At 40.5% G+C, this 25,240-nt stretch overlaps 1 protein-coding gene across 1 annotated transcript in view; it reads right to left on the reverse strand.

Moving 5' to 3' along the window:
- KCNB2 (potassium voltage-gated channel subfamily B member 2) overlaps positions 1–18,933 on the reverse strand; it is a 189,346-nt gene extending 170,413 nt beyond the window's left edge. Inside the window, exon 1 of the mRNA XM_074146420.1 lies at positions 18,355–18,933. Within this exon, the coding sequence (XP_074002521.1) occupies positions 18,355–18,933 (579 nt within the window). The remainder of the gene's footprint in view (positions 1–18,354) is intronic.
- Between the last annotated feature and the right edge of the window lie 6,307 nt (positions 18,934–25,240).

Raw genomic sequence — 25,240 nt, forward strand, 5'->3', positions numbered from 1 at the left:
GTTTCATTTCACTGCACTAAAATACTTAAGTCTACTGGGTAATAAATATTCCCTTACTAACCCTTCTAAAATCTCTGCATAGGGACTAAAATTTTAGACATTTGATTATAAAAGACAAACAATTGAGAGATTATTTTTCTTTAGCAGATTTCCTAGTCACAAACAGCTTTTGCTGCACAAGCTGAGTATGTAATGACATCCTCTAACAACTGCCATATTTGAGAATCTCTAGATTCCTGGAATGGAATTTTTATGAAATCAGCGTCAAGAAAGAAAATTTGAAATGCAAGACTCCACATACAAAAAATACGAGCTCCACTTATGGTATTTCAAGCCTTGCCGTATTTCTACTTACAGGATTTATTCTATTCTAAATCCAGTATAGAAATTGCAAATTTTATCGATGAAATAATTTTGAAAAATGTGGGGTGTGCCTCCTGTTACAGGGAGCAAGGGGGGAAATCACTGGACTGTAATATTCTTTCCAGTCTTGAACTTGTTCTCTACGGCTGACAACTTTTATCCCTCTGTCTGAGAAACTGCAGGGATGGAAGCGAAGGGGTAATTGCCTTCCAAATGAATCTTGTTTTCCAGCTAACCCCTAATGAAATCAGCATCCATAGGGCAGAACGGGCGCTGCCACGGAGTATGACAAGGAAGGCTTCCACGTCAGCCATGCCTGAAAGCAGACCAGACATAAGACTCTCCCGAACACACGCCTGCTTGGTATTTGCTTTCCACAAGGAGCGTTATGATAAACGAGGGCCCATTTCTTTGCTATTTGTCAATGATTCACACCAGCATTCAAAAGAAAAAAAGAAACACATTCTCCTTTATTTCTCAATGCACATATTTTATGACCCTGGGAAAGCCTAGTAGCTAAATGTTTCCAAGCCACAAAAAAACCCCCTCCTCCTCAAAACACAACAGGCTCCAAAGATCAAAACCTGGCTTCCCCAAAGAAAAACAAGGGTATCTTGTGTAGATCCAACGACGCAGCAGCGATGCTAACCAGCTGTCGGGGAGCAGCACGGCACTGTCTTCTGCATTGCTGGAAAGGGGCCCCAGCTGTGCTTTGTCACTGGCCTCCTAATAGGGGAACCGCTGTGATTTGGGGGTGAGAGAGGGACGCGGTGCATTTTTCTTGACATTTCCCTTGGGTGTCTTTTTAGAACTACATTTCTGCTAATTAACTTCACCTTCGAGCTGCCCAGGGTAACAGCTTCCCCTCCAGGTTGCAGAGTTGCACTTTGTTTGATCAACTGTTTGGGTAGGAACAGCACAAGGACACAGATTGACTAAATAAACTCAAGCAACCGAAATAGCACCATTAACCAGAAACAAGCAAACAAACACAAAACTCAGCTCGGGGACCACTCGACCTTGAAATATCCAAAACACGCTCAGTGATGTCCTCTCGCTCAGAAAACTCCTGGCACACTGCAGCAGTGGGATGTGGAAAAGGAGGATGAGATTTCCCCTAAGAACAGGCTTTGAGCAATCTGGTCTAGTGGGAGGTGTCCCTGCCCATGGCAGGGGGGTTGGAACTCGATGGTCTTTAAGGTCCCTTCCAAGCTGAACTATCCTATGATTCTATAATAGACACAAAAATGCCCATACCAAGGCAGAGCAACAGCTCACCTGCCTATTTATCACAAATCTGTATAAAAGTATAAAAGGGAAGAGCTCAGAGGGAGATTTTCCTCGGTACGTACTCCCAATCTCAGCAACCTGTGGCTGGGGACTTCCAGATCAGCATTTGAGGGCTCTGTCCTCTCTGTTTTGCTTGTCTGGACATGAGTTCTGCTTTCTGAAGGCTTATTTATTTGCAAAAAAACCTCTTTTAGTAGCTGTTTTACCATACCACCCTGTAGGATTAATTTTTTTTGGAAAGTGCTAACATAATTACACCAGTTTGGGTCGGGGTTTTTTCTCCCTTTTTTTTTTTGCTCCTTTAAAGTTGATTCCAGCAAATTTCCTCAGCTTTGATGAATCTTTTAGTTTGAAGTATTTCCATAGTGGGTCCTTTTTATTTTTGATTTTTAAATGAGGACCAATTTCCAAACAATATGCTCATTTTCAATAGTTTTTCTACGGTTATATTTTGAAACGTACGTTTATGGGATCTAAACATCTGGTTTTTATATCACACCTTATCATGCGTTTTTTGCCCTTGCAGCTTCTTTGGTCTCCTTCAGCTTTTCACAATCCCCATCCTCACCCAGACGCAGCAGCGGGCTGTACAGCTGCAGCATTTCATTCCTTCTGTTTATATCTGGGATTCTGGGTTCCTCCTGATAGCATGAACTCTTCACTCCTAATGTATAGGATCCTCCCCCCAATGGCAGGAATTTCTCTGCCATTCATATATACTTTGTAGCTTGACATTACAGCTTGATGATTTCTTTTCCATTAAGGTACTGAAACACTTATTTGGCTAATATCCTCACATAAAACTAGGCATTTCACTCCATTTGCCTTATTTTTTATAGAGTTGTGTAATTTACATCGCACCTTAATAAATATGTGTCTTTCTGGTTTTACATATCTGGCTTTATTAGGACTTTGCCAGCACTGTTTTTTGGTTGATCTTTATCCTATTTTTAATTAAGGAGAGTTACTTTCTTTCTAGTGGATGATCACCCTGATTTTGCGTGCTTCTTCACCTGCCGTATTTTCCCTACTTTTTGCTTGAAAAAAATTTCTATAATGTCTTCAGTTCACTTGCTTGTGATACAGAGAAATGCCTAAATGCAATGCTAAGTGAAGACTTTATCCAAGCTTTCCTACTGCATCAATTCTGTTTTTCAGCGTGCCCAGCCCAGCCTTTTTGTGAGCAACACAGGAGTAAGAAATTGGAACAAGGTGAAGATAAAACTAAGGAAAGTTAACTCCACTCCTGAAAGATTTATACATATTATCTAAGAAAGGCTGAGGGACTTGGGTCCTTTTAGTCTGGAGAAGAGAAGGCTGAGGGGGGATCTGATCAATGCCCCTAAATACTTAAAGGGTGGGTGTCAGGAGGATGGGGCCGGTCTTTTTTCAGTGGTGCCCAGGGACAGGACAAGAGGGAATGGGCACAAACTGGAACACAGGAAGTTCCATCTAAACATGAGGAGGGACTTCTTTCCTGTGAGGGTGGCAGAGCCCTGGAACAGGCTGCCCAGAGAGGTGGTGAAGTCTCCTTCTCTGGAGGCATTCCAAACCCACCTGGACACGTTCCTGTGGGACCTGCTGTGGGTGACCCTGCTCTGGCAGGGGGTTGGACTGGATGATCTCCAGAGGTCCCTTCCAACCCCAACCATTCTTTGAGTAATGTGCTCTAGTCAATCATGCTGGTCCACCCACAACACACAGCAGCACTGAGGCTGTCAGCACGCATCCCTGCATCCAAATTAATTAGCCTTGCCTCTGACCAAGCTGAATTAATATGAGGGTAGCACCAAAGGGTGATGCAACAATCTAGCTGCCAGTCCCACAGCAGACCAGTTGGAATTAGCTTAGGAATTTTTGTCCTGCAACCCATTTGAGAATCTGGAGGAAGCTGACTGCACCAATTATAAATTTAACTTGTCCAAAGTATACTTGAAAAATGGGCAGGTTGCAGCATCTCAGAGGAGATGCTTCACATCTGCTTACCGAACAACATGAATTTTCAAGCCAAAGGATCAGGGTAGAATGAACAATCAATGACTATGGATGAGTATCTAAAGCAAAATTTGGATGCATCTGAGGACTTTCTTACTCTTTTATCTCTGCTCTTAGCATTTCTTTTTGTTTTCCCACCCACAAAGCCTATTTTATTGACTTTAAATTAAATATTAATTCACTTTTCAAGCTACACTGTAGAAATCTGATCAAAGGCAAATGGTTACTATGATAAGTAACAGTTAAATTCCTTAAGTATAGTATAATCTATACATTTTCTTTTAAAGAATAGCACTGAACTAAACATGTCAAAAGACTGTAGGATCAACTGACATGTACACCATTACACAGATACACCCACAATATGTTGGCTAAAACAGCTTATTTCCCATTAAAAGGAATAGAAACAAGACATCTCAGTCCCTTAGGCTTGTAAGCTTGAAAATTTCTGCGAGCATTATTAAATGAGAACATTATTTAATTAGTAACCATAAGGGAGGATAAACTCTGCCTGCCTTAGATCTAGAATATCTAAGACATATTTCTTCCACAGAATGAAACGCTGGTGCAGATGCAGGGGGCTGTGTGGGACATGAAAAATTTGGATCCGGCTTCCTGCTTTGTCACGGACTTTCTGCGTGACCTTAAAGTAGCTGCAGTGCACCTCAGGTCCGTGTTGGTACAACAGGGCTCCTCTGCTCCGTCAAATGACTGTAAATCTCAAATCACTCAATATTGCAGTGCACTCAGTATTGAAACAATTACATTAGGGACAGATGAGAACATACATCTACTTGTCTGTATTTAATTTTAAGCAAGGCTCATTAACTTTACTCCCCAAATACTGTAAAATGGACTCCCCAAATACTATAAAATGCTTGTGCTTTCTTTAATAGCTGTGTTTTCACCCCAGAGGTGGTCTTGTGACACTCTATCTTTACTAGGAGTGATTTACGCAACAAAAAGACTGGCAATATCATATTAAATTTTTCTCAAGCAGAAACACATATACCCTTCTCTGGGGTACCTTGATTTTTGGGCTGCTGTGGTGACACGCTGATGTGACCTAGCACAGCTGCGAAGCACCTCACTTTACAGGCTAACTTTTATGTGCATATGCCTAACACATACGCACGAGCTGCCAGTAAACATGAGGGAACAGCTGTCCCCTGCTTAGTTTAAAATTCTGTCCTACACAGTTGGAGAAAACACTGCTTTGCTTTCACAGAAGGAATAATCTCACTCACAAGTCGTCAGACCTCCTCTTTCAGTAGATGGCTGTCACTACGCTGAAGGTCTGTGCTAGGAATTAAGACATTAGGCACTGGAACAGGTTGCCCAGAGAAGCTGTGGCTGCCCCATCCCTGGAGGGGTTCAAGGCCAGGCTGGATGGGGCTTGGAGCAACCTGGTCTGGTGGGAGGTGTCCCTGCCCAGGGCAGGGGGTTGGAACTGGATGATCTTTAAGGTCCCTTCCAACTCCAACCATTCTATGATTCTACGATGCTACATTTAGATATTTGGTGACTACTTTTCTCTTACTCCCTACTTTGTCCTTGGTCTTCTTTTCTGCTGATCTATTCTAGCCTTAGATCAGGGTATCTGGTGACTTAGACTGCCTATTCCATTTTTCTTGAACCCTTACCATATGAAATAACTTCAGCTCAAATATTAGGTTACTTTACACAGGATGCAAACACAGTTATCTAAATTGCATGTTATTCCAACATCAATAGAATGATGTTGGAAAAAGGACTATACCAGAGATTCATACTATTGTGCAAAAGAAACGGCACTCACTGGCACAAGTGCAACTACAGATTTTTGGGTGGAAGGGGCAGAAAAGACTGCTTTTTTGCTATTCTGACACAACCTGGCTCTGTGTTTTATGTCTTCATTTTGATCTATTATCTCACTCCCATGTTTTTTAGAGTACTGTAAATCTCCTTTAACAGCAACTGTGTTTCAAAATAGCACTCTTAAGCCTGGGAAATCTACCTTATCTGTGGCAACTCACCAAACAATGAATGCCAATATGTTTGACATCATTGTATAAATTTATCAGGGTTTTTCATCCACTGAAAAACGTATCTTCTATTTTTCTTACACACTAGATCAAAGTTATGGCAGCGCAGAGCGGAGTCAATGGGTGTTTGCCTTTCTGCTATTAACACCTCAGGAGACTCAGATGAACATCCCTCTGGGAGAGGAGGTTTCATTTTAGAGAAGTTTTAAAAAAAGACGGGCAGACATAGTGCTTAGAGGTATGGTTTAGTGATGGTTTTTGCCAGTGTTAGGTTGATGGTTGGACTCAATGATCTGAAAGGTCCCTTCCAACCCAGGCAATTCTATGATTCTAACAGTTATGTAACATTAAAAAATAAACATTTTAGCAAAAATAGTAAAAATATTGTGAGATTCTTCTACATAGACCTTAAGAAAACAGGAAGAGAGCACTGTCGGTTTTTGCTTGACTCCTTTCTAATTGACTCCTTCATGCATGTATAATAGGGAAAAGAAAACTGTATTTATACAGACACAGGGAATGAAAAGGGGAAATCCAGTTAAAAACCTCCATTCTTCTTTTGAGTTTTCCTCGTGTACCTCTGTGCAGGTTCAGTGACGCTTCTGTGCCCATAAGTGCTATTTATCTCCGCGAGAGCAGGTGAGGAAGGGTGGGAGAGAACTGCTTCTTCCACCCACCGCCATGCAGACTGAGGAGTGGCTACCAAGTGCACGGTCGCAGGCAAACCGATCTGCCGTGGGGATTGCTCCTCCTGGAAAGACCACTCCTGAGTTCAGCGCGGTTCCCCAGGGATAACGCTCCTTTTCGCATAACTGGAATACGGGGAAAGGTTCAGAGCTTTTGAACATTTTCTTCCCGTCTTCCCTCGTGAAAAGGGAGGGTGGAAGAAGCATCGAGCAGATCTGCAGTTGTGCCTCCTGCCTGCAGTGCCCGACGCGGGCTCTCGGGCAGCTTGCACGCCGGCTTTCAGCTTGACTTCCCAAGCAGAAGACATCTGTGCCTGCACAGCCTGCCCTTTGCAGCTGCACCCTGCCTCCCCCGGGAAGCCCTGGGGCAGGGACGATGCCTCCATCAAAGACTGGCAGCGGTAAAACCCTGCTAGCAATCTGTGAACCACTTCTCCGTCACACACAGCCTCCCCCTCAGCAACCCAGGCTGGGTTTGGGTTATAAATCAAGTTAGGGAGGAAACAGATGATGCTGGAGTTATAAATGCTGCTGAAGTTACATTAATGTGAACACGGTGTTGCTGACACATATCAGACACGTTATCAGGGATTCAGCGCAATAGTGGATATTTCCAAGATTAGGCTTATGCTTTCAATTTCATACCACCCCCCCAAACTAAAAAAATTATCTTGAAATACTGGCAGAAATCAGCCTGAGAGATAAGGACACCTGCGAGTCAGTCACACCAGCTCTCTTCAAAGGGAATTCCTTTGCTTTCAGAAAATAAAAGAGAAGTTTTTCAGAGGAGCTTATGCTCCACACAAGCATTACTAACATCAGTCACCCAATATTGTAATAAAACTTGTCCCGCCATTCCATCCCCGCTGGTGCTAACAAGTACTAAGAATGCTTCCTGAAGAGCTCTGTTCTCTCTATAATACACTCATCAAGCAGATTATCTTTCAGTCCAAGATCTCTCATCTCTGTTAGCTACTCTAGATAAAATACTCTCTCTTTGACATACTTATTTCATCCAAAATTACACCTACAAGTATGTAACAAACTGCATTGATTCTTCCTGAATTCAACAGACTGAAGAAAGTACTGAAAAGAGGAATTATTCACCATTTCGCTGTTATTGCAGCAGCTACAGCATTTTGGGTTAATTTTCCATATGTAGTTTAGAAGGAAATCCTTGCACACCAATCTCACCATCGGGCAGCAGGATATATCAACGTAAAATTCAGATTGCAATAAACTGCTATGAGGTTCACTGAAGCATGAATAAGGAGTGACCTGAGGGTCACCGGAGTGAACTGAGGGTCAAAGTTGGCTAGCAAAAATACTTAAAAAATACAATATTTATAAGTGGCCGTATAAATCAACTTTAAAAGGTTTTTTTTCCCCCTTTGTTCTAATATTTTGAAAAATCCATTTTTTTTAAAGACCCAGAGAAACTATTACTCAGCCTTCAGTTCATAGGACTTAACCTGTATACCCTCTAAAATAATTGGTCAGCTCTGTTCAGCTTTGTTTCCCACATCATTTATTGACCTTTGACAGAACAAACAGCAGAAATGTAGGGATTTCTTACTCTATTTCTTGCCAAAAATAACTGGGACTTTTCTCAGATTATAATGTCTTTTATAATGAACTTCGCTCTAGCATGAAATCACACAGTACTTGTGTCTTAAGCTTCAAGCCTTCACGTATCATTTATTAAAGAGAACACTAACCTAGATTACTAGTCCTGTCTGTAGAAGCATTATTTTTCTTCCCAATATACAGGTTGCTCATCAAGGTGATCCACAGGACCTCCAACCTCATGGCTTATCTCCTGAGGAAGCAGTTCTCTTGTGGACCTGATGCCACCCTCCTGACCTCAGCTAAACACCACCAAACACAGCAAATTGCACTACACAGACCTGCAGTCAGGTAACAGACTGCAAAATGATGTAGGAAATCTTGAATAATAAGACGAAATAAAGATGCTGACCAAATGTTGGTCATGGGCCAAAGGAAATGCATGAGAAGCCACCTGTGCTCAGTGTGAAGGGTTGTTAACGTGTTCTGCCAGGACACAGGGGAAAACAGATGCAAAAGACACATCCCAAACTTACAGCCTCAGCTCTAAATTATGTCTGTCCTTTATCCCTCCTGCTTCAACTCTAAAAAAGGCTGTAGAGTTCAGTCAAAGACGACTGGCCTCATACCTATGTACTCTTTTCATATTAGATGGTTTTTTGCCTTTTTGTTCTAAATCCTGGTAGGAATGGTCTAAAGCGCATTGAAGTCAACGTCAGTGTTTCAACAGAATTCAGGGGCACTGGCCAAGTTTTTCAGTGCTATAATCTCACACAATGTATTTGTGTGCATCCATACACAGACCACAGACCAAGGTACTTTTGGAACAGTTTTTTCAAAAGGCATTTAACTCCACAAAATAATTTCTATCAAAAATTTTAAAAGACAATATATGAAAATACAAAGGCTTTGTGAAAATGCTAAGAATGGAAATGAGCTCCCAGTTCTTCTCAGAACAAGCCAGTAACACTTTTGGATGATCTCTTGAATCAAGTCTGCAAAAGAACTATCTTAATTACTTTAATTTAGCAATATCCACTTTTCTCCAGAAAAACATCCCCCAAAGCCAAACACAATGGTAGACACTTCAGTAAAGCAGAACAGACAGACCACCCGAGGAGATCACCATGCTTGGGAAAGAAACTGCGTGAATGTGAGTTTGTGAACAAAACTTGATGCCATCATTGTCTGTCACAGAAACCTGACGGACAGAAGAAGTACGAAAAATGGAACCATCTCAGGAGTTCACCAAAAATACCTTCTCTAATAGTACATTAAATGAAGGCAAGCTGCAATGTCCCAAAGCACACCAGCAGCCACCCCTTCCGATGGGACATTGTGCAAGTGGCCAGAGACACCCAAAACTGTCACCCACCTGGCTGTCCTTGGGCTAGCTCTGGCCTGTGCCGCACCTGAGATATTTAAAGTAATGTCTAACCCTTGCAGTGGCATCAGGAGGCACCCAACGAAAGACGAGTGAAGACACTGAACTCCGGGTAACAAATGTCCTCTGGAGTTCTGCACTGATACTCATTACTGCCTTGGAGAAGAAAGATCTCCCTTTAACAGCTGTTTTGTTAAGAACTTGGCTCCTGTTGGACTTTTATCTAACTTGCCTTTTAGAGGCTGGAACAGAAAAGCTTAGATAATCCTAGAAGTTTTTTTTATCAGTTCAGTGAAGTGCCAGTTTTTAGGCAGGAGCTTAGGGGAACACAATACAATTTCCCACAAGCAGCAGGCATAAAAGATTCTTGGTGAGGAACGAACCTGAGCCTCAGAGTTTGGGTAAGTCTCACTCAACCTCAGGAGTTCACCTTGTCACCCAGATAAAAACTTCCTCAGGCTTCAGGTTTGTGTCCTGTGTTCTAACTCCTGCCTTTCCCTACATTTTAGAAGAAACCCTGTATGAATATTTATAACAAGCAGCCACAAGATGACTTGAAAATTCAGCAAATATGATTCAGTCATTTTTTAGGTTCTTAAGTACCGAGAGAAAACCACTACTCTGATTGCCTCCACCATCTCTCACATTTTCTCACTGTGCAACATTATGAGTTAAAAAAAAAAAAAAAGGCTCCTCTGTCAATATTATATATACTTACACATCGAATATCCATGTCCAAAAGCTCCAACACCACCAAATACACTTTTTGGAAATAAAGGCTAGTTTGTTAATAGGTAGGCTTAATGGTTACAGTGTCTAAGTGTGCTTTTCGAAGACAACTTGCCCTGTTCCATCGTTGCTCAAAACCACTAGAAGACCTGTCTCAGGTATGGTCTGTGGAGTACGGGTATTCATTCACTCATAATGCCATTACATTCACATGGAATGGATACTGTACACTTAACCAAACAACTTCAAAGGCAGGGCTGTTGTCCAGGTCCCAACCAGTGCAAATCAAATACACTTCAATGTAAATACACTTATTTATCCCACGTGAAAAACCTGGCCTTATTACATTCCTCGCCAAAGAGAGAGTTACCGAGGCATGGACAGAGCAGGCTACATTAAAAAGACTCTACTGGGCTACTTTTTTGATCCCTAAGTGACTTTGAAACAGCTGTGTCAGTGCCACATGCTTGTTTTCAACATTCCCTCAAAGGACCTGGGATTCAGTGCTACGCGTCAAATATTCACATTATCTTCATCAAATAGAAAACTCATGAGTCTGCCATATGTCATGATAAACACCATGGGGTAGTTTGGTTTTTTTTCTGAAATAAGTAACATGTAGAAATTTCTTTGGCTTCCTGGTCCCTTGGGACTCATTTTTTTGCTGTGATACAACTTGCAGCAAAATCAGAGACTCAAACAGAAAGGCCAGTTTGCAGGTTATCGTATGGATTTGTTTTGCTCTCAGCTTTACAAAAGCGAGACGGAGCCTGTTCATCCAGACAGTAAGTGCAGCCCTTTGCTTCCAACAGATTTGGTCTGGATAATCCTTCAAATAACATCATCTTCACAGTATTTAATTTATTAGTGCAGCTCCCTGACATCTGATGGTTTCCGAGTATCTTGCATGAGAGCAGACAATGCACTGGCAGCTGCTCATGAAAACATGGAACGGAAATGCAATGTTTTTAGGACACACGATCTGTCTCCGGGTGAAGGGGAAAAGGCACAAGACCCTGCTCTGTCCACTCCGGCATGACACAGCTCAAGTGACATGTCACAGCTGAAAATCCAGCTCGCGAGATGCCGCTGACGTTACTGAGGGCCATGCCGTAATGCACAAAACATTACCATCCCAACCAGAAATACCGCAGTACATATTTTAAAAGGTATACGCAATTGATGCCAGTCTAGACTCAATTTATGGCAACAGCTATAAAAAAATAAGGACATGAGCAGAGGTAAAAAAAGCAGTCACTGTAGAGTTAAATTGCTCTCCCAACTTAAGAAGGACACATGGGGCTGGAGTAAAGTGGAATAATGCTCTCACCCATTACGGCAAAGGATTGCTGTTCTCATGCAGATTGTAGGTGCTGGTAATTCACTATCTCCTATATTCTATCCTCTATATTCCAAATCCCAGCATGATTCTCTGTGCAAGAGCTACTGTGTGATTCCATGAACGGTGTCACAAGCGCAGGCACATTCTAGTCGTTACGTTATAACTTTGTTTTGCAAAACATTATCAGTTACAGCTCGTTTCCAAATGCTGAGAATGGATTTACCCGATTTTAAAAATAATTATTCTTGCCTTTTTTCTTCCTTTAACAAAACTCATCGTGAATCCTCTTTAATTTTCCTTAGTGTATCCAGAAAACCGGAGTCAGTGAAGCCCCTTCTCACAGCTCCAGGAAGGAAAGATCCCTTCCCTCTGTTTCTACAGTGAACGGGGATATTCCCTGGAGCCAGCGCTTGAAGCCAGCGATAGACTCTCTGAATATGACTTTGCACCTTTGCCCCTGGCATTGCTTCCAAAATTTAAGCATTTGATTTACTGAGAATTAAGTGTCAATAATAAACAGGTCAGCTCAAAGGACGTTTTACTTATTTTACTCCAACAGCAGTTTTTGGTAAGTTCTTTTAATAAGTTTACAGCAACGCCTTTCAGCACACCACGGATAAGATCTCAGGGTTGGAGAGAATCCGTATGTAACCGAGGTATTAAACACCTCTGGAGGCAAGACAGATCAGATGGTAACTCTATTCTCGTGATACTTAGGCTGACCAAAAGCGCTGAATCATGGGTTACATGATAATTCATATAAGAAATATAAAGAAGGTAAATAATCTTTTAATGACCAATTCAGCAGTGCGCAAACACAGGCTCTTAAAACAAAATCAATTAACTACCGACAGTCTACCATGTTCCTTGATATAATATCTACTGAAAAAACAATATATTCACTTATCTTTCAAGACACTAAAACACTTTAATTATTAAATATGAATGACTAGGATCAAATGTAATCTCTTTGTCTTACAGTCACATTGACTGACTTTATCATTTGGCACCAAAAATAACTTCACCTCAAAAGCGGAGAGTGGTAATAGGTGTCCTGGCCAGAAACGATGGTGAGATGAAGACACATATTTATTACCCTCTGTGCTTTACCATAACTTAGTTTCAACAGCCACTTGTCTTTAAAGTATTGGGAGTGACAATGCAAACTACATTATTTTGGGTAGTACATTCAGATGAAGGCTCATAACAGGATTCTCCCCCCAAACAAGTTGAAAACAGAGGTCAAACAGAAGTCCAACCCACATATCAGCTAGAAAACACCACTTATCTTCAGTGAATGTTATCATGTTCTGAGGTATATTATATACAATACAAAAATTTGTGGGAATTAAAATAGTACAGAGGCCATCCCTCAGACTTTTAAAAAGAGGCAGTTCATCTTCATCCTTGCTTACAGTTAGATGGGAAAGCACAGAGAATATAAGCTTTTGTTAACAAAAACGTTAACAAAATCAGGATAACACAGAAGATGTGAACCTAAACTGGGAAGAGGACATAAGCAAGAAAAGTGGTTTGTTCATATAAAATAACAAAGGATGTAACCACAAGAAAAAGTATTTCTTTCACTTGAACGCTTTAATATCCTCAGTGCAAACATTCAGCTGTTGACAGACACTTTCCTTATGTCCGATAGATCTTCTTTGCAATACAACCAACCGTCTGAAAGCTTTCCTAAAGTCCTCAGACCATATATGATGTGACCTTCAACCCCAAAAGCACCCGTAGTGTACCCTTAACTAGGATTCACCCCAGAACGAGCACTGTGTGACAATCTAGCAGATAATCCGTAACGACTTGCAAAGGAATACTGAAATGTCTTGTATGACACTCAGCTCTGTTCTAAGTCATGCGTAATGACTCTGCTAATTTGCACTTACCCCAAGACCACTTTTAAGCTGCTGTACAAAGGGTAAATAGGCACGAGAATCAGTGGGAATTATATATAAAACAGACTTCTAGAAAATAAGAATCAGATCCCTAACATATAATGGATGTGTCCTCTCTTGGCAAATCATTGTAGAAAGCTTAGCCGTAACGCACCTGGTAGCTAAAAAAATATCTAAAAAAAGGCTTGAATCTCCTCTTTCATGCTGTTTTGGTGGTTTTTTTTTTTTTCCCAAAGGAATTTTTTCACCTAGGGGATTAGTTGCTGAATGCAGTACACAAACTCCTCACAATTTCCAGTCAGGCTTGGGATAATTATACCTTCTATAATCCGCAATCCGCTAGTTAGCTGATAAATTAGTGTGCTTTTCACAAAGGAGGATACTCATGTTACAGTCAGTAATGCAAAGCAGAAAAAAAAAACCCTACAGAAGACAAACCCCAAGAAAAAAGAAATCAACTAAATAAAATAAGGATAAATGAGCCGTGCAGTGAGACAAACAGAATTAACAGTGAAGACTTTCAGCCCCATCAGGTTTCACATTGCTTTAAAGAAGGGAAAACTCATGTCGCAGAGCCACAAAGGCCAATATTTTACCCTTCTGTGTATGTACATTAACAGGGGTTATGCAAAAAATCAAGGACAGAGCATGATGGACTAGTAATTTTTTTAATGACAACTTATTTATCCTACCTTTTGTACTTGATCAGTTAATAGTCACACTGAGCTTTAAGGAAATATTCATGTGAGAAAGAATGACTTGCACAAGAAAGACCTGTAGAATCAATCCCAAGCAATTACTCTCTATTTGTATCCAAAGGACCAACCTGTGATATAAAATACCAAATGGAAAATCTGAGTGATATTTATTGATAACGTTACTGCAAGGTACTTAAAATATGCTTGTAGATGAAAGGTGATTGAGTCAGTATCTTTAGGCTCTTCATTTCTCATAGATATTCCACTTATTTATGACCTCATTCACTCTGTATTTATAGGAGATCATCTGCAGTAGAAACATTCCTTATTTATTTAGGATTTAGTTCAAATTAGTTTCATCAATATAAAACAAGTGTGAGAAAAGAACCAGGCTCTTGGATTCTATGAAGAAGAATGAAAGGAAGAGCTCCTGCATTAATACCTTAAAAGAAACATTATATTTATGGGTTGGTTTGATTCACAGTCATTCCAAAGTACGGCTCCTCTGATTTTAAGTGCACTGCACAGAACACGATAACATAGAATTAGTTAAAAAAGCATCAGCTCAGCTTGGTTCATCTTTAATGCCCCAGTTCAGCAAGGTGCTGAGCTATAAGCATCTGTGATACGCAGCTGCAGCCAATTCACATCCACCAAAATCGACGCTTATTCTGGTATCTGTTGAGGACCTTCATGCTCCTGATGGTATACCTCCATACCACTGTTGGTAAAAGCTGCCACTGCTCTAAGGAAGCTGTTATAGGTCCAGAAACTGTAATTACAAGACCACATTATGACTTTTTTTTTTTTTTACTTGCCAGCCAAAAACTCCAAGGTGAAAGACAAGACTTTTCATGAGAAAAATGGATGTATCATGACCCCAGTCTGGAGAAGGTTTATGCTGCTTCAGACCTCTGTGCATGTCTGAAATGCCCGAATTTCTGGAAGTCTTCATCCTAATCCTACTTAAAAAAGCTTATGAATGAGAACGTGTGAAAATGGAGGAAAATCCTGTATTCCTCAACTAAAACCTCTACTGAATTCACAGAGAGCCTTGCTGAGGTGAGGACTAAGCAAGAACTGCTGTGCCCAGAAGATACCCATCAGTGACTGAGATGAGGCGCACGCCTGCATTTACTAAAATTAAAAAAACCTCACCGAGGAAAGTGTGCCTGTACTTGATCTATAATATCCCTTTCTTAGTAGCCAACCACAGTTTTTATTTCTTGCCACATGTACATCTCACTCTCTCATATTTATTGTCACAGAACCTGTAAAATACCTGCTGTTGATACACTGTCACCTTGCTGCGTCTCACCTTGCTGTGAGTGAAGTCAATGGCGCGCCGTCATTGACCTCAAAAGGAGTAGGATTTGTCCTGAGATGCCTAATCCAAAGCGGGACTCCCCCTTAATTCACTAAGCTTTGGATCAGACCTAGAAGGGATCTCAGCACAATCAAGAAGCGGCAAGACACAGCCACATACCGAAACCACACCTGGGTGTTTATCCCACATTCCTAATCTTTTACGTGAAAGGGATTAAAAAGCAAGCTGTTCCTGTCGACTGCTCGGGTGCCACTCGGGATCTGAAGGACTGAGCAGGCATCTCTAGGACGGGATTTCATCTCTTTCTATGGAAATTCAAAATGGAGCAAATATTTGAATTCGAGGCTTTACAGTATATTTCCTCATTTGCTTCCCAGCTTTCCACTCTCAAAATCCCACCATCTTTTCTACCCCTACAGAGGAAAGAAGATGGTTCTGACTCTTGTTTTAGGACTTAGCGCATAACAGAACAAAAGATGAGAAATCTGAAAGTGATGTTATCCAAGCATTCAGATAAAGCCTTACACAGTCTGGGGTGGCTCCAGACTGTTTGGAAGTGCATCCAACTGATTCTGGCATATCTTGTCTTACATGGAACTCTGCTTGTTTGCTTACGTTCCCCAAGTCTGAACGTGCTGCAGCAGATTTTGCTTTCCTTTATGCCACTCAGCCAAGTTTCTACAGCCGTCTTTGAGATGCCATGGGTCTCAAAGTATAGTAGCTGACTATAATTTTGGCTCTTATATATGTATTTGCAGACTGAGGGTCGCTAGAAGGAGAAACTGAGTGCATGTAACGTGGTGACTTCTAGCTGCTAGAATCACAGAAATCATATCAACTGGCATTAATTTAGACAGAAGGCAATGGAAATAATGAAAACCATTGCAAAATGCATACAAGTGAGATGTGAAACTCGCTGTAGCAAGAAAGCATAGAACTGTAACATTTAGTCAAACCAGGGAAATAAAAAAGGTAAAAAAAAATAAATATCTAGACATCTTGGGAAATGAAAGAAATGGCCACTTTCATTTGCAAAACCTGAGGAGAAATCTGGCCTGAGTGGCCAAAGGGGGATTTTCTTAAAAGCTCATAGTTGGCCTAACTCTTTTCCAAGGAAATCCAAGATGGGTCACTGCAATCCATGAGAACAGTTTGGTCATCGGCAAGTACTCATGCGAGTTTAACCACCCTATCCTTCTGCATTTATCTGCCAAGCAAAAGAATGATCAAATGCTAATCAGAGTCATAGGCAAAGAACCTAAGAATCAGTATTTCAGTTCTGCCCTGTTTATCTGGTCCATCTTACTGTGTTGACTCCTACCTAGTCTTAGGAAAACACTAATTAAGCACGTCTCGTGCTTAATTTTGCAATTGCTTATTGTGCTTATTGCGTGGCTATTGGCAATATCCATCTTTTCTATTTTAATAAAGAAAAGTGTGTCCCAGCCGGGTGGCTCCAGGAGGAGGAGAGGTCTTTTGCAGACCACATCAGCGATGCTTCCAGCCGTGCGGGACTGAGAAGCTGGTCCCTGACTCCTGCAGGCTGTGAGGCAGCTGTGTCACAGAAGTGCTGGGGTGGCTGATGGATGCCAGCTTGTACCAGGGGATCGCGGTGTGTGACACGGCCTCCCTGAACCCTTTTTGGCACAACTGATGCCCATCTGCTTCCCCTCTGCTCCTTCTCCTGCAGAGGAACATATGGCCCAGAATATGTATCTCAGAAGCAGAAAATGTATTCATATCATTTTCTAAAATATTCCGGATACCTTCTTTTTTCTCGTATAAGCTTTCATTCCCGTTATGAACCTTATATTCTGGTACAATAAATAATTTTTTTACCAAAGTAAGTCCTTGCTTAAACAGTTAGGCAGCCCACAATGAAAAACTAAAATAAAAAAACAATGTGTATTGCACCTCAGTAGTAAGAAGTTGCTATTGCAAGAAAAATCTTTGCCAGCGTTCTGTTTTTTGTCCATTCCACCATGACATTGTAATACTTACCTTAGTCCAATAGCATTGCATCCAATAACAAATCAATAACAGAAGAGAATAAAGCCACCGTTAAGCTTAACATGAACATCTAATCACCGAACATTTTTGCTCTGAATGGTTCAAACTGGAGACAAGCTTCCACGATTTTCCTCACATTAAATAGGACGTCACATCACAAATAGCACAACGATGTTCCTCAAGAAGCAAGAAAAATTCTTTCTTTAAATAGCAGTACCAACATCTGTTTGTGCCTCCCAAACAAGGGTAAGCTTTTCCACTGTATCAATGAGATCTCGCCAGCTTGCCTGTTTGAAGACAGCAGTACTGGAACAAGACTTCATCTGAATGTTTCTTCATTTCTGCCTGAATATATACAAATTTTACATATTTATATATGTATGTATGAATGTGTGTATATATATATAGATTATATACTTGTTTATACACATATACATGCATACATACAAATATATATATGTCTATATATAGGCTTTAATAATTTAATCCTTTTATACAAAACACTCTTAATTCTTGATCACGAAAATGTAGTATAAAAGAAAACATACTGCAATTCTCGCCCAATGTAAAACCACACCAGACAGTGGCTGTTGACACTGTTCTTTGATAACCACACACCTTATGAGACACTCACACTACACCTATGCAATGCCTGTAACAGTAGCAACACTGAAATGTACGTTTCTCATAATGAAAAGCTTTTCTATAAAAAAAGTCAGTAGGGTTCTCTGTCTGTATTTTCATCGAAGAGTTTAACGTGAAGTCCGTTAACAATCACACAGGTGTTTCTGGTTATATACAACAAAAGTAGAGTGTAGCAGTTGCCTAAAATCAACTGAAGTCAACAGAATTCCTTCTGCTGATTTCAGAGGGTTTTAGGACAGATTTGGGTGCAATTACTTCTGATCTGTAGATTTTAGATTCCTCTTTTCTGTAAATATTTTAGTGAAAGTTTTTGATTCATGCGTGCCAGATACATGGGTCATGAAACCATTTTCTACTGGTTTTGCGCTAAGCATACTGTTTATCCTACCTTTGCTGCCACCGATGAGTTTGGTTTCTCCAGCAAGTCCCAGAGCTTCTTCCTTTTCTCTGGGCAGCAGGTATTATCGAACTCTTCCCCTTCTCTCTCACGCAATGTCTCTGCCTCTCTCCTCAGCTCCTCATTCATCTGCTCTTTCTTTTGATGGTATCTTGCCTGGCAGCAAGATTCTAAATATATCTCATCAATCCCCCAGTAATCAAGCTCCTGGCCAAAAGAAAGAGCACACATTTCTTCCATCATATGTAGTTTCCCTGTCCTGTAGAAATTCAAAATGGAAGTGAAAGCCCCTGGGTGTCGATCAAAAAAATACTCGTTTTCATTTAGATTATAGTCATCACATACTTCTAGAAGAGATTCGTGAGTATTGCAGTCTCTGAGCTTTCCTAATCGTGTCCTTGGAAGTCTGTCCAAAGTCCTCCACAGCACTTCATGGTTGAGCCCACCGACATTTATTTTAACCCTCCGCGAGCAGGCTTTGCTCCTAATGATCTCCACGGGTTCTGGAGGCAGAGAAAGGGTAGACCTTGAAGACTTTTTGTTGATCCCTGGCGGAGCCTTCTCAGCCATTCTGAAAAGGACGCAGTTGTAACACCAGAGTCTTTAGCAGAATGAGCTTGGAGACTACAAATATTTGGGCAGAGTCCTCTTCAGATAGACAGCTCCATTCCTGAAGCTAAAAAAGACAAAAAATTAGAATATTGCAGTGTACAATATATTCCCCAATCTCTTTCTGTCTCTCTCCTTCCACGCTTTCATATGCAGATGAAAATTTAATGATGGTAATTTGCTCTCTCTACAGTGAGACTCTTTTGTGGTAGTATACAGAACTACTGGAACAACTGGAACAGCTAAGAGCACTATGTTTAAGCAAAGGAAAAAAATTCACTGGAATTTCTGCATTTCAAAAACCAACTGGGACAGTCTGTACAGACGACTTGGGTTTCTGTTGTTTTGGATTTTTTTAAAACCAGTTTCTGATGCAGCTATGTTAGCTTAGTCTGATTACTTGCCAATTAACATCTGAGGTATGCTAATGGGAAGATTGTAGAGATATCCATAAGGAAGACATGAAATGGGGGCTAGCTTCCCTTTTATTGAATAATTCAAATTTGGGAGATATGTTCTAAAACTGAAAGAAAGAATTAGAGCATATTGAAATCTCTTGTGAAACCAAACTGCTTCCCTCCCCCTCCCAACCCAAATCTCGATTTACTGTATTCTTGCACGGCCAAACGTTACTCACCAAACAATTCAATTGCCATTCTGACAAGTCAAATTTTCTAGCACCGGACACTGCTGATTTCCTTACAAACAGGTCAAAACAATCCTAACTCTTCTGCAGCCAACTGAACAATAATACATGTTATATAGGCAGGGGCTGTGCATACCGTTCCCTGGCTCCTCAGAAAGGCTCTTCCCTGTTCCACTTTTGTTCACCCGTTAAGTTGTTGCAGGGACACGATTGCATGACAGCAATTAGCAATCTCAGTTTTAATAACCCACAAGTGCATTCTCACTCGCTGTGCCTAGTGCTTCAGCGAACTCAGAAGTGCAGCTGTTTGTCACCAAATTTGCAATATCAGTATTAAAGAGGAAGGAAGGAATCCCACCCACCACCTCTACTACGGTCAATTATCTGAAACGGTGCTTAAATAAGAACCTAGCGATGGTATCATGGCCCAAAGGGAAAAATATTAAGAATGCTTAGACAAGCTTCTCTTCCAAAGAAGGAAAGTCTTCCTTAGTAATTTCCCTGAGCAGACATCTCTTCCTCCCCATTCTCTGCAAATCAACAATTCAACAGTCTGGTTTTTTGTTTTTTGTTTTTTTTTTTTCTTTTTTTCTTTTTTTTTTTTTTTTTTGGAAGTGAAATAACTCCAGCTTTAAAAAGGCATTTGATGTGACCAAGAATTTGATCCTCTTTTCAGAGTAAACATGAAGGTTGTGATGTAAGGAATTGTTACCTATAAATACATCAGGGGTAAACACCAGGGAGGGAGAAGAACTATTTGTACTAAAGGACCATCGTGGCACAAGAACAAATGGGTAAAAACTCACCATGACAAAAAGGTGGAAATTTGACAGGCAATTAGAAGGTCACAAAGACCAGATCCTCACCAGAGCAGTGAGGGTCTAGAACAATCCTTTACTGAAAGTACCAGGAAAAAAAGAGAATTATTTCAGCGTGTCATCTGACACGCTTATCACAGTGTTGACTATGTTGCTCCTATAAAATTAAAATTACTAGACCTCATTATATCTAAACTTTAGAAGTTCCTCCACCAATAGATAAAGTAATAATAAGGCTCAGCCATGTATGATACAGATATTAACAGATTTCCACATCCAAAGACATCAGGGAAAAGGAAAATTACCCATCAGAGCAATATTTACATTTACAGATATTTTTTTTTTCTTTTGGGTTGAACATATAACTCACTGTCTTGTTAACTCCTGTGATGGCAACAACCCAGAACACCACCTTGTTAGCAGTTTCACTGTCAAGCTGAACCTACTTCAAAACCACAAGGGCTGAAATACTCTGCCTCTTCCCATCCTGCCTCCAGCACTGCTGATCTCCCAGTGCAAACCAGAGCACCTCTGTGCCTATTTACGTAAGGACTTAAGCCTGTAACATTTACCTTCATTCATGAAAAAGACAATCTGATAACTTCACTTGCAAAAATAAACATCATATCAAAACCAAAGCCCTGACCTCAGTAGGTTTACATAATGTATATTCCTTTCTGTTATGTTTGGTTTGTGTTTTGCTTCTTTTCTTCTTCACCTCAGGCTAATTCTTTTTCTGTTTTTGCCCTCTTCCTCATTGCAAGGGGATGATGGGGGCACTTCTGAGAAAGCGGGGACTCAGGTCTTTGCAAGGTGTCCTCACTTAAGTATCTCCCAGTGGTCTGTGAGGTGTTTCTCAGTTTTCTGACATAGCGACAACCACATAAACACTAAGCAGTCATGAGAGGATATTTCTCCACAGAGGAAATATTTACAGCCCTTTTTGAAAAAATTCTTTTAGACTTTAATGCACAATGATGTTTGCCCTTTAAAGGAGGTCTTACATAACAAAACACAAGAATTCTAGAAATTCATAGAGAGGTTCTGTCATTCTCCATGAAATCAGTCAAGTCTTCGGGCAATTTCTACAGAAATTTATTCACTATTGAATCTCAGGGATTTCTTCTTTTCTTTTTTTATTAATAAGTTTTCCCTAATATTAGCAATACCGAGTAAAACACAGTAGAAATCAAGCAGTTAATCTCATTAATCCTAGGTTAACCATACCCTCATTTGCTTTTCCGATTACAAAAACTGAAGCTATGCAAGACTACGCATTGTTGTAGCTTTTATGCAGCGCAGTTACCACACAGATTTGTAAAACAATGCAAAATTATAGTGTCACCAAGACTGGTCTAAAGCTGATAAAACATTTTCTGATTTGTCAGTATAATTATTGGTTGCCTCTTCCTATTTGGGGAAACATGGCTTTTCTAAAAAGCTTTAAAAATGCTGGTTAACTGTGGTCATACTGGAGTTAGCAGTGAAACACCATTAAGTTTAGTGCTTAGCAGACTGGATCCAAGGTGCTGTGTATCTACGCATGTACCAAGGGATGAACCAGCATTCACGACACATAGCACTCCAAAGAGACCAAAAATAAAAAGGATCTTCCCAAATGAAGAACCTTGAAATGTGAGGGCTATTTCTATCTTTTTACAGAGCTCCTTTCATTGCAATATATACAACCAGTAGGTGACATAACTAAAAAAAAAAAAAAATTATTTTAGTTTGCTTCCTAAGTTCCTTTCTTCACACCTTCTTTTGTTTTCTGCTGATAAAATTTTAAAATTTCATCCTGTGCAACCCCAAGCCTGGACTACAGAGCCTGTATTTAACTGTGCCTTTATCAAAAATGTAATCAATACCCTCTACATAAACTTTCTAACATTTTTAACTTCATCATCCACATTATAAATTTCACATAAAATCACCAGATCTTGTATTATAACAAAATTATGCAAGTGAGGTTACCTTTACAGTTCACTGAATAACCTTTCTGGATTTTAACTACTGCAATGAACTCTTCAAAAGCTGCAAATTTGTCCTGAGAAGGCTTAAAATATTTTTCCATGTTTAGTCTACTGCATTATTCTTTTGGCTGCGTGCATCTCCACCGTGCACTTTTCCCACCATGGGCTAGTGAGATACGCAACTACCCCTTGGCAGGCAGGCAATGCCAGCCAGTTGCCCACCAGCACTGCTTAGCAATCAGTAGAGAAAAACACAAATTCTAGCCACCGATACATAATAAGAGCAACTCCGGATAAAAGTGATTTTTTCTCCTCGCAATAATAGAATGACTTCATAGGAAAATACCTATAATATTGAGTAAAACTCTTCCAAACCAAAGGCAATTTTTTGCATTAAATAAAAGTTAAATCTTGCAAAGACTACTACGCAAAAAGCTAGGGAAAGCCAGAGGGAAGGTTAAGTGTCACACAGCTTTCAATGGTGTGATTCCCCCCACACCAGTCCCTTCTGCTTTAAGTGATCAGACAATTATGTATCATCTCTTTTCATCTTTCTCGTTCAGTCTTTGGCCTCTGAGGTTATTTAGCATGTCTTACTGCAAACCAACACTACACGCCAAGTGATGAATTTCCCTCTGGGAGCTCTCCCTATCCTACCTGAGTGCTTCCAGGTTATCCCAGAGTCTCCCTTCCCAACATCACTAGGAGGCCATTATTACCATTGCTTGATAAAGGAGAAATGAAGGTCATAGATGTGGGAGGTATCCGATAATTTTGGCCGCTCAAACTGAGATAGCTGCTTTTTTCAGAGTCCTTAGCATTTTTATCACATTTGATGGGCATGCCGATGTGAGCAGATTAAACCCTCAGGCAGAAGAACTCGGTTGCCTGCACCGTCACATCGCCAGAGCATCGCCTGGCACAATTAGGACTCTCCCAAATAATTCACAGGGACGGCTGGAGCATCAGCACACTTCAAGGTCTGCTCCTAATAAGTGGTTTCTCCACAGCCAGCTGCTTTGGAGTCTAGGTGAGTTTAACCTGCTTTGTTCTGACTTCTAAGAGACACAATTTTTCCACCTTTAATACCTTCATCGATTTTTGTCAGAAGATGGCCTTTAGTCAAAACTTGACAAGCTGTTTGCAAGGCAAGTTTGTATGAATTCATTTGCTTTGGAAACAAATGGAAGAAATTTTCAGAATTTGTCAAAAGTCTGTCTTCAACATTTTTGAAATGAAATTTAGATTTCTGGTTCTAAATGTAACGATAACATTACTTTTATTTTTTTTAAGGTTATGAAAGCTCGAGATCTAAATGAGACATTTTGAAATTATTAAACAAAATATTTTGAGTGATGCCATTCAATGTGGTTTTTTCAGGTCTGGAAAATAGAAGATCAATGTTTCTTCAGATTCCAGGCAAAAGAGCTCACCGAAACCCAGAAAATTCTGGGGAGATAATAGTTTCTTTAAGTAGTTCAGCTACTAAAAATTACTCATTAAGGTATGACATAAATCAGACCTGCAGTCCGTACATAATGCAGATACGTAACACTTTCTGGAAAAACTACCTTTAACTTTCTGAAAAGCCCTAGAAAACCTGTACCCACCTCAGTGTCTGACTCTTAGTGCCTATAACCAAGGCAAGTTATACAGCACGTTACTCAAGAAAACACAGAGCAAGTTAGAATCATAGACTCATAGAATTGTCTAGGTTGGAAGGGACCTTTAAGATCATCTAGTCCAACCATCAACCTAACTTAGTTGTGACAAACTAATACATTTTGACTGAGCAATAAATTTTTAGAGCTTTATATGCCGGCTTATTTGATCACAATTCTGCTTTTTCTGACTTCTGCTTTGCTGTAATAGCTCTGCTACCACATCATACCTATAAAATGCTTGTCTTTCAGTTTCAAAATACAAAGACCTGCAGTTTCTTAATGGTGAGCTGTGGGATCTTTATTAATAGCATTTCCCCTTCATTTCAGGTTTTTTTAAAAAATGGCTGAGATGGTAAAAAGCTAAAACTCTGAAGAAAACCACTCTGCTCAAATGAGGTGCTCGTTATTTCCATTTCCCACCTTTGCAGAAGTCACACCTCACAATACAGTTAAGGATTGGCAAGCCGAAGGCAGGAAGTGTCAGGAAACATGTCAAAGTCTTCCTGAGCATTGCGTGTATGTCTCAGATTCGTATCCGTATGCAAGAACACATGCACGCATGCACCGGAGAGCAGCAGCTGAGCTTTGATTGTCCAAACTACCATAGTTGTGTGGGTGCTTGGGCTCAAGTCCTTAGAGCCAAGGGGCTGAAACCACTTGAAGCCACGTGGCCTGAAGGGGTAAAGATGGAGCCCAAGCCTGTCTTCCCTGTGACAGAGCTTCCCTGCAGGCAGTGTCTGGCTCATGCCAGACCACGACCATGTCCAGAGCCATCGCTGGTGGATGGCGGGGATTGGCGAGAGCTGGGTCTTTCCATGAGCTGAGGCTAAATTGCAGCGGTAGCCTTGAAAGCTCTGCTTACAGACATGGATGGGTTGGTCTAGGGAAAGTACAATTTTCCTTTGAGAATAAAATCCTGCAAAACCAGCTCTTGGGGTGTTACTATGGCTAACTGGTCTAAAACAATGGTTATTTCTACTTCATAACAGGCCTCACAGATGATTTATTTCTGGTATGTGAAAAATTACACGTTGGCTGTACCAAGCCTCAGAGAACTGCAGGAAACACTCAAAAAAGATGAGACCTTTTATAGACGAACTTTTCAAATTGACTAAATCAGTCTGTCTGCTAACTCCTTGTTCTCACCATCTCGAGCGCAGAAGTGTC

Source organism: Numenius arquata, chromosome 4 (genome assembly GCF_964106895.1).
Source record: "Numenius arquata chromosome 4, bNumArq3.hap1.1, whole genome shotgun sequence".
NCBI lineage: Eukaryota > Metazoa > Chordata > Aves > Charadriiformes > Scolopacidae > Numenius > Numenius arquata.